Source organism: Acartia tonsa, chromosome 1, assembly GCF_053477335.1.
Source record: "Acartia tonsa isolate MP-2025a chromosome 1, ASM5347733v1, whole genome shotgun sequence".
Taxonomy (NCBI): domain Eukaryota; kingdom Metazoa; phylum Arthropoda; class Copepoda; order Calanoida; family Acartiidae; genus Acartia; species Acartia tonsa.
Window position 1 is genome coordinate 14569538 of NC_137260.1, and position 14550 is coordinate 14584087.

Sequence of the window (14550 nt, forward strand, 5' to 3'; positions counted from 1 at the left end):
TAGAACGTAGAACCAATATCTAAAAAGTTACAAAATTTTTACAGTTAGATTTATTTGACAAAATTACTTCAATTAATCTATATTAATGTTTCTTTTTATAAAAGCTATTTTTATATTTAATGAACTTGTTCATGGTTAATTATTTTTATTTCTACAGGTAATGGGTTCGAGCCTTAATAAAGACCTACAAAATTGTTTCTACTGTCAAACGATGCTGTGGCATAATTAATTAAACCATATAGATTTAAGAACTACAACAAAATGTTGTAAAATCTAAGTATTAGTTAGTTGTCATATATGACTAATATGTAAATGTTATTTTTCAGTGAAAGCCCAAAAATGGGAGAAAAGGGGAGTGTTTGGCCCCAGGTGCTGGGTGCTTTTGGAGGTAAGATTATATTCATGTTATTATGTTAGTTGGATTTTTATTTTAAGAAATTTTTTAATTAAAGATATTTTAAACGAAAAAATTAAGGTGAAGGGCAATATATATTTTGATATGAGAACTTATATTTTTTAATCTTTTCATTAAGATACTCAATAGCCATGGAATGGTAAAAAGTTGTAATCTACTAGTTATTTTGACAATAAATTTATAGTATAGATGTATAACCAGACAACTATCTTCATCCCCCTGTTAAGAACCTTTTTCGTCTGCTAGCAAACTGTTTTCTGCTCTTTTGTTGCGACTTGGCTGTGTTAATATTCCCCATGCTATTAGTTGATTTTCAAAGACACAATTGAAAGTCGGCACAGGCAAAAACAAAACCAGTCGGTACTCAAAGGCAGAATCCATTAAACACAGCATTAGTGTCAGATAGAGAGATATCAATCTACCTTAAATCATAGAATATCTTTTCCTTTTTTATAGCCACTATGGGAGCCTTCTCTCTTGGAAATGTGATTGGATGGGCCAATGATGCTGCTAACTTTATTCAAGGTATAATATTATTTAAACAGATTAATAAAGTGACCAATAAATGAGTTCTATATTAGCAACCTAAATAAACAACAATTTTTCCTCTGTCATAATATACACATATATTCTACATCCATTAAAATAATCGTAACCCAATGTGTGCCTGAAATAACCAGAACAATGAAAATTATTTAGTTTTTGAAAAGCTAAAGAAAGCTGTTTACAAAAGAAGGCTTCTATTTTTTAAACTCCTGATTTACCATTTTCTTTTTAGGCCCACTTTTTCTCCTTTTAATTCTTTTCAGTGAAAACATTATTGAACTTGTTATTTAAGAGGGAGATGATGGACATTGCAAGGATGAAGGTGACATGGATTGTCTCACTGAAGCTGAATTCTTCCAGGTATGTCAGTAACAATTGTAATTCATAACAAAGTTATTTCCTTTCAATTACAAATTCAAGTAAATATGTTAACAAAATTCTGCATATGTTATGTAAGGATTTTTTGTACATAGATTTCCATAACTCTTTTGAATATTTCAGCATAAAACATTTGCAAATAGACTATTATTTCATTGCTATTATACAATTTTTATTCATGTTTTCACTAATAGCCAAGTCCATGGCCTCTAGTGCCTTAACCCTCGAGTCGAAGGGAGTAGGGTTTAATACATATAATTTGAATCTTTTACCAACAATCAATTTCTCCATGTAGTTTTCTACAGACTATAACCACAGAAGAAGTAAATAAATATTACTATTATCATGGGTTATTAAGAAAAAATCGAATTGTTATAATGATAATTTAGATTTCATTATGTGCTTAACTACTCATGGATCTTGTCACTCTAGTTTTGTGTTGTTAGGTAAATGCTCTGTTTTGCATTGGTGCCGCTATTGTACCCATCATCACAATTTTCCTATTCCCAAAGATTGGCAAAAAATGGACAATGATTCTTCTAGGAAAGATCTAATGACAAATAATTAAGGTGTTCATGCAAAACATTAAAATAATAAGAGCAATGATGTCAACAGTACATATCTAAAAAGTCAAAAGTGTCATTTTCTTCTGATCCCTTTATTTTAAGCAATTGGTGTTTTTAAATTTTCAAAATATTTCAATATGTAATTAATTTAAAACAACCTTATGATATAAGACCCTTTCACTGGAGCAGATTTAATAAATAACCCTTTTATAAAATAGCTGTGTCACTGAATTTTATAGGAAAAAGGCATGAGGATATGAATTTTGCAATAAAAAGATAACATTGATGTTTTAGTACTTTATCTTATGTGACATAATTTAGTAGAAACTTTAACTTACATAAGAAAAATTGCAATGAATATATATTTACAAAAGGTTGATAACATTTAGCAAATTATATATGTGTCTAGTATGAAAGTAAAACCTATGGCACCAAAAATTTTTTTTTGAATATATGAAGGTTTTTTATTGTTTAAAGTTTTTAATAGGTAACAATGAACAAGAAGATTGATAAAAAACCAGATTATTTTACAGAAAATCAATATCAAATATTTTTCTTGGTTCAATCACTTATATTAGTTTTTTCCTTATTAATAAAAAATATTAATGAGAATTATAATCTGGCAATGAAAGTTTTACCTAATATATGTATGCATATGATCTAAAATATTAACAGTAATACCAAACATTGCTGGCTGGGTAGCAATAATCTTCTCCACACAAGCCTGGACATTTGACCTTGGGCGTGTCCTTACTGGGTTTTCAGGTATAATGTAAGAATTTAGAATTTAAGGAAAAACAACAGAATGAAAATTTTCTACTGAATTTTTATACAAATCTGGAATGTTTAGATTTAAGTTTTTAACTAAAACTTAATATCATTATTATCAGAGTAATATTAGCTTCAGGGAGGCAGTTTACAAAGTTGCAAAGTAGATATCATCTTTAAATAACAGTAGTATTAATTTAGGTGGTGCATTTGCTATAGCAGCACCTGCCTTTAGTAATGAGATTGCTGAACCAAGAATTAGAGGTGCATTGGGTACACTTATGCAGGTATAGCAATCAAAACTTTGAACTTATATCATTTCTCAGTCATTTCATGATCTTTGTTATTCTATTTTATTATAACTAAATCAGTAGTGGTTTCAAGAACTAAATCTAATATTTAATGGATCACTTATCTTTAAAATTTAGATTTTAGAAAGTTATTAATTGTTAGTTGATGATTTGCTGTGGTATCCTGTTTGTGCTTTTGCTTGTTGATAAAGTTCATTGGCAGGTATTTTTTTAAAAAAATCAAATCATTAATAGAATAACATACATAAGCAAATCAGGCTATGATTAAAGGTAAAAACTAACTCTCTAATAATGATATTTGTTAAAACTGTTTATTGTATTATCCTTATGATTTAGGTGTCTGCTGGTTTATGTATTATCCCTGCAGCTATCCTTGGAGTGTGGCTTTTCTTCCTACCTAGATCTCCAGTATTCTTAGTTCAAAAGGTAATTGTACTTTATAGTTAAACTACTTTATATAATAGATTGCCATCAACAACTTTCAGGATGAAAATTAGACTTTGGCTTTGATGGAATAGTAATGCACAAGGAAAATCTTAAAACAGCAACCCGTACAAAATTTTCTGAGGTAGTAAACAACAACTTGACATTATTCTACATTAAAAAATTCTTTGGTTGTTATTCTCAAGTGTTAAAGGGCAAGGTATTTACGAGGATAAATATTAACTATACTATTTTAAAAAGTGATTTTACATTAGGATGATTATGATGGAGCAAGAAAGTCTCTGAGATTTTACAGAAGAAAACAGGATGTTGAAGATGAACTGAAAGAAATCCAGGTTGAAGAAACTTCGATTTTATTAATATATAAATATGGATAAAAATTTTTTAAATGAATATTTAACATAATTCTTTTGAAAAGCAGTCAAATAAAAATGATTTTACAGGCAGAGGTCGAAGAACAAAGAAAAGTTGGAATGGTCAACCCAATTCAGTTGCTTACTAAGGGAATGTATCTCAAGGTAATTTTGTGAACATAAACTAAATACTAAAACTGAAATTTGTAAATTTGTTTACATAACTTTAAAACTAAAACTGTAATGAAGCATGCATTATTTGAAGTGTTTTACTTTCAGCCATTTTTGATTTCCTTGATGTTGATGGCAGTCCAGCAGCTTTCAGGAGTCAACTTTGTCAATGGTTTTGTCAACAGTATCTTTCAGGTAAATAGAGACTTAGGTTCAATTTTTATTTTTTATGATCTGCTGTCACTTGAATTTATAGGCGAACAAGTTTAATCCTTAATGGAAAGATATTTAAGAATAAATTTCATATGTTAAATTAAGGATTCAGGAAGCACAATTGATCCCTATGTCAGCGGAATCATCATTGGTGTTGTGCAAGTTCTTGGTGTTTTTATTGCTATTGCTGTTGTAGACAGGTTAGATAGTATTATTACTATATTGTTACTATTGGGTCATAAAGGCACTTGGGGTTGTGGGAGGGTATTAATTTATTTTCTGGGTGAGATTTCTCTTCTAAAGAGTAATGGAGATAAACATATTTCCAGGACCTATGAGAAGCTTGATGGAGAACCTTATCCCAAAATTAAATTGATTTGTATTCTATCCTATTATATAAAGTAGTAAGCTTTTTTTGTCTGTATCGAAGGATCTTGCTAACCACTGAACCGATATGGTTCTCATTTACAGTGAAGCTTCTTATTAAGTCCAGGGAAGGTTTTAAGCTATTTTGGTGGAGGGTATCTTTACTCTCCTAAAAAAATGCCCCCCCCCCCCAACAAAAAAAATACTGGTGTCGATTCTCCTCTTCCCCTATCTTAAGTGCTCCTAGAGGCTTCTAGGAAACGTAGCCGCTAGTGTAAATAAAATGTGACGGGGATATCAGAAATTTTCCTCCCAATCAGGGGTCAAAACCACAATCATGTTTAGAAAGTAGCACAGTTAAAAGTTTTTTTACAGCAAACATTTTTTATACAGGGTAAAACCAATTACCTTAAAAAGATTCAATTTGGGGGGGGGGGGGGGGGGGGGCACTGTTTGGTTGGTATACAGCTAATAAACTCTAACCCCCTCTATTCTTTGACTTTATAAGCAAGATCATTTTAGATTTTAAGACTCATCTTTTATAGATTTGGAAGAAAACTGTTACTGACAATATCTGGATTTTTGATGGCAATATCTCATCTTCTTCTTGGAATATTTTTCATGTTAAAAAACAGTGTTGAAGGTATTAAAACTAAAAAAAACATTGCCATCCTCTCTACATTGATCTTTGAAATATTTATTTTAATGTGTCATACTAATAAAAATAATGCTTTCTTTTTTAAGATGTAACAACTACAGCAGCAGCTGCAACTACTGCCGCAACAACAGCTGCTGCAACAACAGCTGCAGCTACAACAGTTGCTGCTACAACTTCTGTGAAAGGTGGTCTTTTGGTAGCAAACAGCTCACTCTTGCACACTGTACAATTATTCTTTGAACAGCCAGAGACTTATATATCTCAGGTATAAAAAAGAAACCTTTTCATTAATGAAATTTCATATTACTGTGCTTAAAATTATAATGAGAAATAATAAATCTAGGAAACAGTGGACAACATTGGTTGGCTTCCACTTGTAAGGTAAATTTCATATATATAGATATTCTTTTAAATAATTGTTCATGACTGTACCTAAAAAATTTAATATTTGCAATAGAAATAGATAGAAATAATAATTTTAGTCTTATCCTCTTCATGGCATCCTTTAATCTTGGATTTGGTCCTCTTCCCTGGGTCATGAATGTTGAGTTGTTTTCTTCTGAAGCTAGAGTAAGTTACTTCTTAATAGTAATCTTTTAAAACCATATATTTTATTGATTCTATTGAAATTACACTAACATAGTGGCATACATTGGGATTTGACAGGTGGGTGGATGAAAGTGATCGCGAATTTAATTTTTCAAAATGCATTTTCGTTTACCTTTTTTTATATTTTAAGTAATTTTCAAAGAATTATGCCTTAAAAGTTCAGTTAAGTTAGAAAAAAATCAGTTTAAAATGCGGAGAGTGTTTCCACATGAAAATAATGTTAAAATCTGAGCATCAATTAAACTAAGAGAAAATAAGTAATTTCTTCGCTTGCAGATAAAAACAAAAAAATTGATACTTAGAAAATATTTTTGTAATATATCTCTTTTAATATTTATCTTTGAACTTTCTCTAAAATGTAATGAAAAAGTTTGGTTTATTTTAAAAAATCATTAACCAAATACCGCTTTGTTTATGCAGGTATAGTGACAAAAGAAAAATTGATTAAATCTGTAGAAAGCATGATATTTAAGAATTAAAATGTTTAAATAGAATAAACAAATATCATTTGCTACAAATATTTAGCATAAAATATAACAGTCTTTCTATAGTATTTACATAAAAAAAAGCATTTTATCATCGTAAAATAATCTCATAATGAGTCGAATTTTATTAAATACACACACACACACACACACACACACACACACACACACATACCTTACCTATCTTGCCACACACACGCACACACACACTATCGTAGTGTAGCACTAACACACACACGCACACACACACTATCGTAGTGTAGCACTAACACACACACGCACACACACACTATCGTAGTGTAGCACTAACACACACACACTATCGTAGTAAAAAACACACACACACACTATCGTAGTATAACACACACACACACACACTTAACGCCCCACCCACGAACCCACTTACTACCTAAATAACCAGGGAACTAGAGGCATAAGACAATGGCCGATAAATTAATGGATATTCACAATGAAAATATACACAAATTTACCCATTTTGTAAACAATATTTGGTGGTTTAAACATTTGGACACTCAAAGTAATAAACCAACCAATTAAAATTCTATGAAAGTCCCTAAAGTTAATTAGCCAACTAACAAAATGTCATTAACTTTGGGAACTAATGTAATAAAAAGCCAAATATCCATTTCCTCCCTGCATACAATTACGTACAGAAGGGTTAGTTTTAAATGAAAAGATTTAACAATATCCTAATTTATAAAGTTGTAAGCTTTTTTTATCTGTAGAGAAGGGACCGCTGAAACGATATGGTTCACTTTTACAGTGAAGCTTTTTATAGTTTTTGGGAAAGGTTTTAGGCTATTTTATTTTTATCAAAAAAGTCGTTTGTTGGTTTTAAGCTATTTTTCTGCCCTTTTATATCCCTTTGAATATTAGAAAAATATAAATTCAGATTTGGTTTCTTTTTATACATTAAATAATTTATTTAACAACTAACCCCCAGGTAAAAATCTGAATGTGTGAGAAAGAAAAACAGAGAGAGAGGGAGAGAGAGAGAGAGAGAGAGAGAGAGAGAGAGAGAGAGAGAGAGAGAGAGAGAGAGAGAGAGAGAGAGAGAGAGAGAGAGAGAGAGAGAGAGAGAGAGAGAGAGAGAGAGAGAGAGAGAGAGAGAGAGAGAGAGAGAGAGAGAGAGAGAGAGAGAGAGAGAGAGAGAGAGAGAGAGAGAGAGAGAGAGAGAGAGAGAGAGAGAGAGAGAGAGAGAGAGAGAGAGAGAGAGAGAGAGAGAGAGAGAGAGAGAGAGAGAGAGAGAGAGAGAGAGAGAGAGAGAGAGAGAGAGAGAGAGAGAGAGAGAGAGAGAGAGAGAGAGAGAGAGAGAGAGAGGGGTTATACTCAACAAAAGCCTATCTTAGAAAACGCTTATAATAAAAACTTTGGTTCATGGAAAGAATACAAAGGATACAAATACAACAAAACCTGCAAACTTGTTTCCTTTCCATGACCTAAAACTTATAAATTATTTTGTGTTTTAAAGCTTATTTTGAATATCTACTATAAGTAGCCCTCTTTCTGTTTAAGTTAATAAATTATATTTAAGTAATACACACATCCTAAATATAAATTGTTATAATAATGTAACAGGATGTCTGTATGTTTGTCTGTTCTAAAGGATCTTGCTAACAGCTGAACCAGTATGGTTCTCCTTTACAGGGTAGCTCGTCATAAGTTCTTGAAATGTTTATAACTATTTTGGAGAAGAATACCACCACCCTCCAAAACGATTTATACATTATACATTAAAAATTTTAATTTTTAAAATTTTAATTTTTTATGGAAGTTTGAAGCTTTTTAGCAAGTAGTAAATATTGAGATAGGATGAGGATGCTATGTTACAATCGACAACTATAAATCAGCTGACCTTATATCCATATTTGGTAATATCTTTTCGATTATCTATAAAAATTGTTTAATCTCCCCGTAAAAAGAAATTATAAACCTTTTTGGTTAGTTTGATATGTATGTAACAAAAGAATTTATTCTACTCTAAATTTGCAAGTAAACCTTAACAAAAAGATTGTTATTTGTCGATTTTGATAGGTTTTAAGATATGTATAATAAAACACAAAATACATCAATGTTTTCAAGGGAATAAATTCGTTTTTTTAAAGTTTGATTTATTTTTAAATGGGAAGTAATTAAGACTTAATTCCCAAAATAGTACTCTTAAAAAACACTAATCAGTGACATATATCAACTTTTTCCCAGCTTCGTGAACACTTGAAGTGCACCCAAAAATTCTAACATCCCCTTACACCAGAACCAAGATGAGTGAAGGGGGGTTTAGCTTTAGGAATTATAATACATAATAATCGATTTACTCAAGAGACATATTATTTGATTCTACCAAAAGGAGACTATTTAAGGAACATACAAAAGATCTCATTGGTTGAAATTGTGTACACATTTTGTTAAGTAAAGGCATTTTTTCCATTTTGTTAAAGGCATTTTTTTCCATTTTGTTTATATAATGAGTCTGCTATAAATTGTCGTATATTTTAGGATTAAGCTTTTCCTGGATAAATTAATTTTGTGTCAAAAATTCTTCCCTTGTATAATGTGAAGCATATGACAAAACATATATCAAGTTAGTTATGAAATTTTTCAATAAAGTTAGCTTTCTAAAAATTATATTGCTGAATAAACTCATCTCAAATTTTGTTGCCAGTATCTAGTATATAACAAAATGCAAACAACATTTTTATCTTCAAAATTTTCTTTTTTAATTTTGACATTTAATGGGGTTAGATGGACTATTTAGATATACTGTCTGTTTCTGCATATGACCGAAATCAAGATCTTTCATTCAGTCTAATCTGCTGACAGAGAAATCACCCCAATACTGTCCAACAGAGGAATGACTCAGTAGTTTACGAATCTTTTATTTAAAGATGAAAACTGTGCATCTAAAAAATATGAAATACATAAGATAAAATAATACATATAAATGCATTAGTCAAATCAATTAATTGTAATAAGATCATAAATTGGTTCAACAAATACAAAAGGTTATTCAGGCATAATACGACATAATTAACATATTACATAGGTACGATTGGTCTTTTTATTCAACAAAACAAAAGAAACATTTACTTTTTTACTTGTTGAATGAAATATCTTTGCAATTAAGCCCTATATTCAACACGCATGTAATAAATCGTTAACTGGTCACATTCCGTGCAAGACAGTCTTACAGGTGGGTTTTAACATTCACATAAATCCTTTCAGCAACAATCAACATACGTCTCATTTCTCATGCATTCTCTGATCAACAAAGGAAAACACGCTCATCGGAGCTTCAACGGACATCACACCTGCAATGCCGCACTTTTAATGCATCTGGGAGCAAGGAAATGTCGTCATCACCATCTCTGAAGTAAGAATTAATGAGTATAGGACTTTTCACAATTGTACTCGACACAAAGGACACAAGGAAAGCTTCCTTGCCGATACAATGCCTATTTGCAGAATGTTATTTGTACTTGAAAACCCCCACAATGGCTGTTTAAATAGGGTGTAAGTGTTGAACCCGAGAGGAGTGTAACCACCCACCTAACCTGTCTCATAGCTATGGTATTTTGTTGGTTGTTTCAATTGGTTTTGAGTTAAATTATATAAGAGTTCATTCACATAATAGCATAATTGTATAAAATAATGCTTTAGGTTCCAGCAGCTGCCATTTGTGGAATGTTTAATTGGTTGGTGTCCTATGGTGTTATGATTGGTACTCCTGAACTTAAGGTTATCAATTGTTCTTAATTTTAAAAAGATTAAACATAATTTACTCAAGTTGGCAAGAGCTTTAAAGGAAGCCTGCAAGAAATACAATGCTTTAACTGTTGAAAGACTGCCACAAGTAGATCCAATACCCCACATTTGAAGCATTCAGCTTCAATAACAAGAAGTTCTAAGCAATTCAAGATGACAATTAATGTACAATGAAATTATAAAAGATTTTCATTGCTCATAATAGAATTTACAATTTTGGATTATTTTGCCTCGACACAAAATCATAATTTTATCCTTGTCAGAAATGTAGGTTGCCGGTTACTGATTACATTTTTACAATAAAAACACCACATTTCAGAGTCAAAATCTCAGAAAAAAAATTTGGTTTAATTTGTGTTTGTATGCGTGAAATCATAGCAGAAGCAAATGAAACTAATACTAGCTCAGTGGTGATTGGTTGTTGAGCTGAATCAGTCTTCTGATACTACAGTACTCTCAGTAAAACTCAAGTTAAACTTTAAAAAAAAAAAATTTGACTGTGAAAATGGGTATTTTTATTGTAAAATATAATTAGTTACTGGCAACCTAAATTTATGACAAAAATATGCCTATAAGTCTGTTTTTAGGCTTTGTAGTTTAATTTCAAAATTACTAACATGAGCAATTAAAATCTTTCAAAATTTTCATTGTACATAAAATGTCATCTTAAAATGCCTACAACTTTTTGATTATTAAAGCCTAAGGTTTCAAATTTAGGGTATTGGGTCTACTTGTGGCAGTCTTTCAGCAGTTAGATCGATGTATTTCTTGCAGGCTTCGTTTTAACAACCATTTCTCATTTATAGGCCACATCAATTATCAATACTAATTTATGAGTCATTTTTTACTTTTAGAATGGTACCTCAGATGAATTCTGTTATTTCTTCTTCTGTGGAATATGTTTGGTGGGCACAATATGTGTTATGATCCTAGCTCCTGAGACTAAGGGAAAAACTGAAGATCAAATGAGAAACTATTTCAAGGGTTGCAGAATTTGCAATTGGAAATAAAAATAAAGTATATTGTTTTTGAAATATTGTGATTTATAATGTACAATTCATAAAGAGATTTCTTATACTTACTTACATATCATTATTAAATTTCAAATATAGCTAAACTCATGCTCATACCCTTTCAAACTTAAGCTCTAGTCACTTTAAAAACTTTAATTATTTTACATATTACATTACTAATTTTAGAAAAGGTTTAGGTAAAAATATGCCTGATTTTTTATTCATTAATTTATGATTTTATAGCTTTACCTGTAAGTTGTAAAATAAATTGTTTTTTTATCAATAAAGAAATTAACATGTTTTAATTTGAATAATTTAACAAATAGTTTACTTGTAAATTAGTTTAATAAATCTTCTTTTTATTCAATACTTTTAAGCTATATAAAATTTATTAGTGATGCTAAAATTAAATTTTCAGTATGGTTCAGAATCCGCTTCATTTTTGCTGGATCAAAACCATTTCTGAATCAAACTAAAAAATTATTTATCCCAATAAAAGAGCAGAAAATTCCTAATAAGTTCCATCTTATCTTCTTGTGCAAATTTAAGTTTTTTTTTATTATGCATTATATCTCAAATTTGCCAGTCATATTATCAATGACTTTGTGATAGTCTAACAGGATGAGTGGTTGTAAACCCTGTGGCAGCGCGAGTAGATAATGGAATCCGCAGTTCATTGGCAGCTAAGTAAGAGGCAGACAGTGATTTGATTACAGCTTTATTTGAACTGAAGTAGAAAACAAATTACAGAGATATATATAGTAATAAACACAATATATAAATAAACATTGCAGGCCAACTCTGATAACAACAGCCTGGGCGGCTTGGGGGTCACTGTGTTGAGGATGTAGGACAAAGGTATCAAAGGGGCGGTGTAGAGGCGTAGCTGGGGAATAGAGAAGGCTCCTTAGATGGTTGGGGGGAGGGGGAGACATCCCCCCCTCCCTCAGTAGGCTTGACAGATGATAGCGATAACGGGACATTGTTGGTTATCAACATTCTATTTTTAGCTATCTCACAACTGTACATAACAATTACAGAATCATTTGGGTGTGTAGCGTCTCTACAATGCATTTGCTTCCACCCTACCACAATAGCATCAGTAAATTAGAGAATTTATAGGTTGAAGTCTTTTATTGATATTTTATTACAATATAATTACACTAGCGGCTTTTGGGGGGGTTGGGGGTGTCCCACCCCCCGAGAAAATAGCTTAAAACCACCACAGGACCAATAGGTAGATACCCTGAAGAGTAGAATCCGATCGGTTCAGTGGTTACCGAGATCTTAAGGGACAGACAGACAGACGGACGGACAGACGGTCAGACGGACAGACGGACAGACAGACATCGTTCTACTTTGTATTATAGATAAATTATGTTCAATTATATTTTTATAGAAAAATTGTAATCAATGAAAATTGAAATAAGTGTGAGGTAAATTGGTGCAATAATAATGTACTTTCTTTTCTTTTATATTTTGGAATTAAAATATAAAGAAATTCAGCATGTTTTCTCAAATAGCCAATCAAGCAAAGTCGCCCACATCTCCTTTTTTGAAATGAAATACTTAGGTTAGGGTTTTAATTCATTTGTTGATCTAAACTTTCAAAGATACATATAAAATTTATAAAAAGACAAATAGGGACAGAAAAAAAAGATTTTTTCTCTCTCTTCAATATGTATAGATGCAATTTATTAAAATATAAGATATTTCTATAATTTAACTATTCACAAAAACAGGGTTAGGCGAATTGAAGTTTAAATTTGGTGTTTTTAAAAAGAGATAAAAACTATTATTTCTAAATGAAACCAAAACCATTAGAAAGCTTGTAGAAAGGTCATAATATCCTAGGACCTTGGGGAAGTTTGTCAAAATTGGACCTAAATAAATTACAGCCTATACCCTTCCACTTGGCAAAGTTGGTAAGTGAGTTTTAAGCTTCTATAAACCTTTGAAATATTGATTTATTTACAGCATGCCATAAAAGGTTATAGTTAGCAAATCTCCAAATCTAATCTAATATAACCTATCAAAAGCTTCTGTGAAAGAATCATTTGAAAATGCCTATAACTTTTTTTTGTTATTGAAGCTGAAGGCTTCAAATTTTGAGTATTGGGTCTAATAAAGGCATTTTTCAGCAGTTAGAGCAGGGTATTTCTTTCAGGCTTCCTTTGACACTGGAACGGTAAATGTTTAATTTTCAGTGAAAGCCAAAAATGGGAGAAAAGGGGAGTATTTGGCCCCAGTTACTAGGTGCTTTTGGAGGTAATGTTTTATTTCCATGTTATTTTATAAGTTTGAGAGGTAAGATAATTATTTGTTTATTGGCCTTTTAAGAAATTTTAATCCATAAGATTAAGGTAAAAGGGCAATAAACTTTTCGTCTCAAGATCTCAAATTAATTAACTTAATAGTTATGCATGATTTGGACATGTAAAAAAGTTATGATCTACCTATTGCTTTGACCCTAGCATCTAGGAACTGCATCATGAAAAAAATAGCTTAAAACAGAACCAGTAGGAATCTAAAGCCAGAATCTGTTAATCAAGCCATTAGCACCAGATAGAGAGACACCAATCTACCTTTGATCATAGATTATCTTTTCCAGGAAAAATTGAATGTGATTCTGACAAATAATTCTAAAGGAAAATTTCTCCACAACCCCTTATCTTTTTTCTCCCCTTCAGTTATGTGGAAAAAAAAAACACCAAGTTTTACTCCAATTAAAATTGCAGCATTTTTAATTGGAATTAATTGGCCGCATAGCAGCCACTGAACTTTTTCTTTTTATAGCTACTCTGGGAGCCTTCTCTCTTGGAAATGTGATTGGATGGGCCAATGATGCTGCTAATTTTATTCGAGGTATGATATTATTCAAACAGATTTTCATATCCTATAATATAAAGTAGTAAGCGTTTTTTGTCTGTCCCGAAGGATCTCGCTAACCACTGAACTGATATTGTTCTCCTTTTCAGTGAAGCTTCTTATAGGTCGACCTAGGATCCTGGGAAGGTTTTATATCAATATAAAAGAAAATAAACGTGTTTTAATTTGAATAATTTAGACATGATTTTACAAAATAATTTCTACTTGACGAATAAAATAGTTTTATAAATCTTTATTTCTACCTAATATTTTTGAGCTATAAAATTTAAAATTAATTAGTAAGGCAAAACCTTATTCAAATGGGTTTGTTTACATTTTACTTATATTACTAAAACGACGACATTTGACGCGCGTATAGAAATTACGGGATTCTGTACAGGTAAACAACTTTTTATATAAAATATTATTTTTATTTTAATAATAATTTTTCAATTAAATTTTTCAATAAGATTCTTTTAACATAATAAAATATTTGTTCTTATTTTTAATTTAAATGAAAAAAAATAAAAGTTGACTGCTCTGTCAATTATTTTCCTTTCGTTCTAGAGGGGGTTGGAGAAAATATAGAAAGGAGAGAGAGAG

General features: G+C 30.9%; 1 protein-coding gene across 1 annotated transcript; it reads left to right on the forward strand.

Moving 5' to 3' along the window:
- The first annotated feature begins 278 nt into the window (after positions 1-278).
- Positions 279-11446, forward strand: LOC145313476 (facilitated trehalose transporter Tret1-like). Its single transcript, XM_080152911.1, has 18 exons — positions 279-388; positions 872-940; positions 1254-1321; positions 1786-1880; positions 2579-2670; positions 2875-2960; positions 3127-3186; positions 3321-3410; positions 3683-3763; positions 3872-3946; positions 4061-4147; positions 4271-4365; positions 5077-5174; positions 5276-5454; positions 5533-5570; positions 5672-5759; positions 9962-10039; positions 10921-11446. Exons 1-18 carry the CDS (start codon positions 313-315, stop codon positions 11074-11076), a joined length of 1611 nt encoding a protein of 536 aa, XP_080009037.1. The 5' UTR covers positions 279-312; the 3' UTR covers positions 11077-11446.
- The last annotated feature ends 3104 nt before the right edge of the window (positions 11447-14550 follow it).

Bases quoted from the DNA above. Each gene is read 5' to 3' on its own strand.
- LOC145313476 (XM_080152911.1), top strand. From the start codon at position 313: ATGTTATTTTTCAGTGAAAGCCCAAAAATGGGAGAAAAGGGGAGTGTT. The intron at 3,947-4,060 runs GTAATTTTGTGA...TTTTACTTTCAG, and splicing joins CTAAGGGAATGTATCTCAAG to CCATTTTTGATTTCCTTGAT. The intron at 4,148-4,270 runs GTAAATAGAGAC...TGTTAAATTAAG, and splicing joins TTGTCAACAGTATCTTTCAG to GATTCAGGAAGCACAATTGA.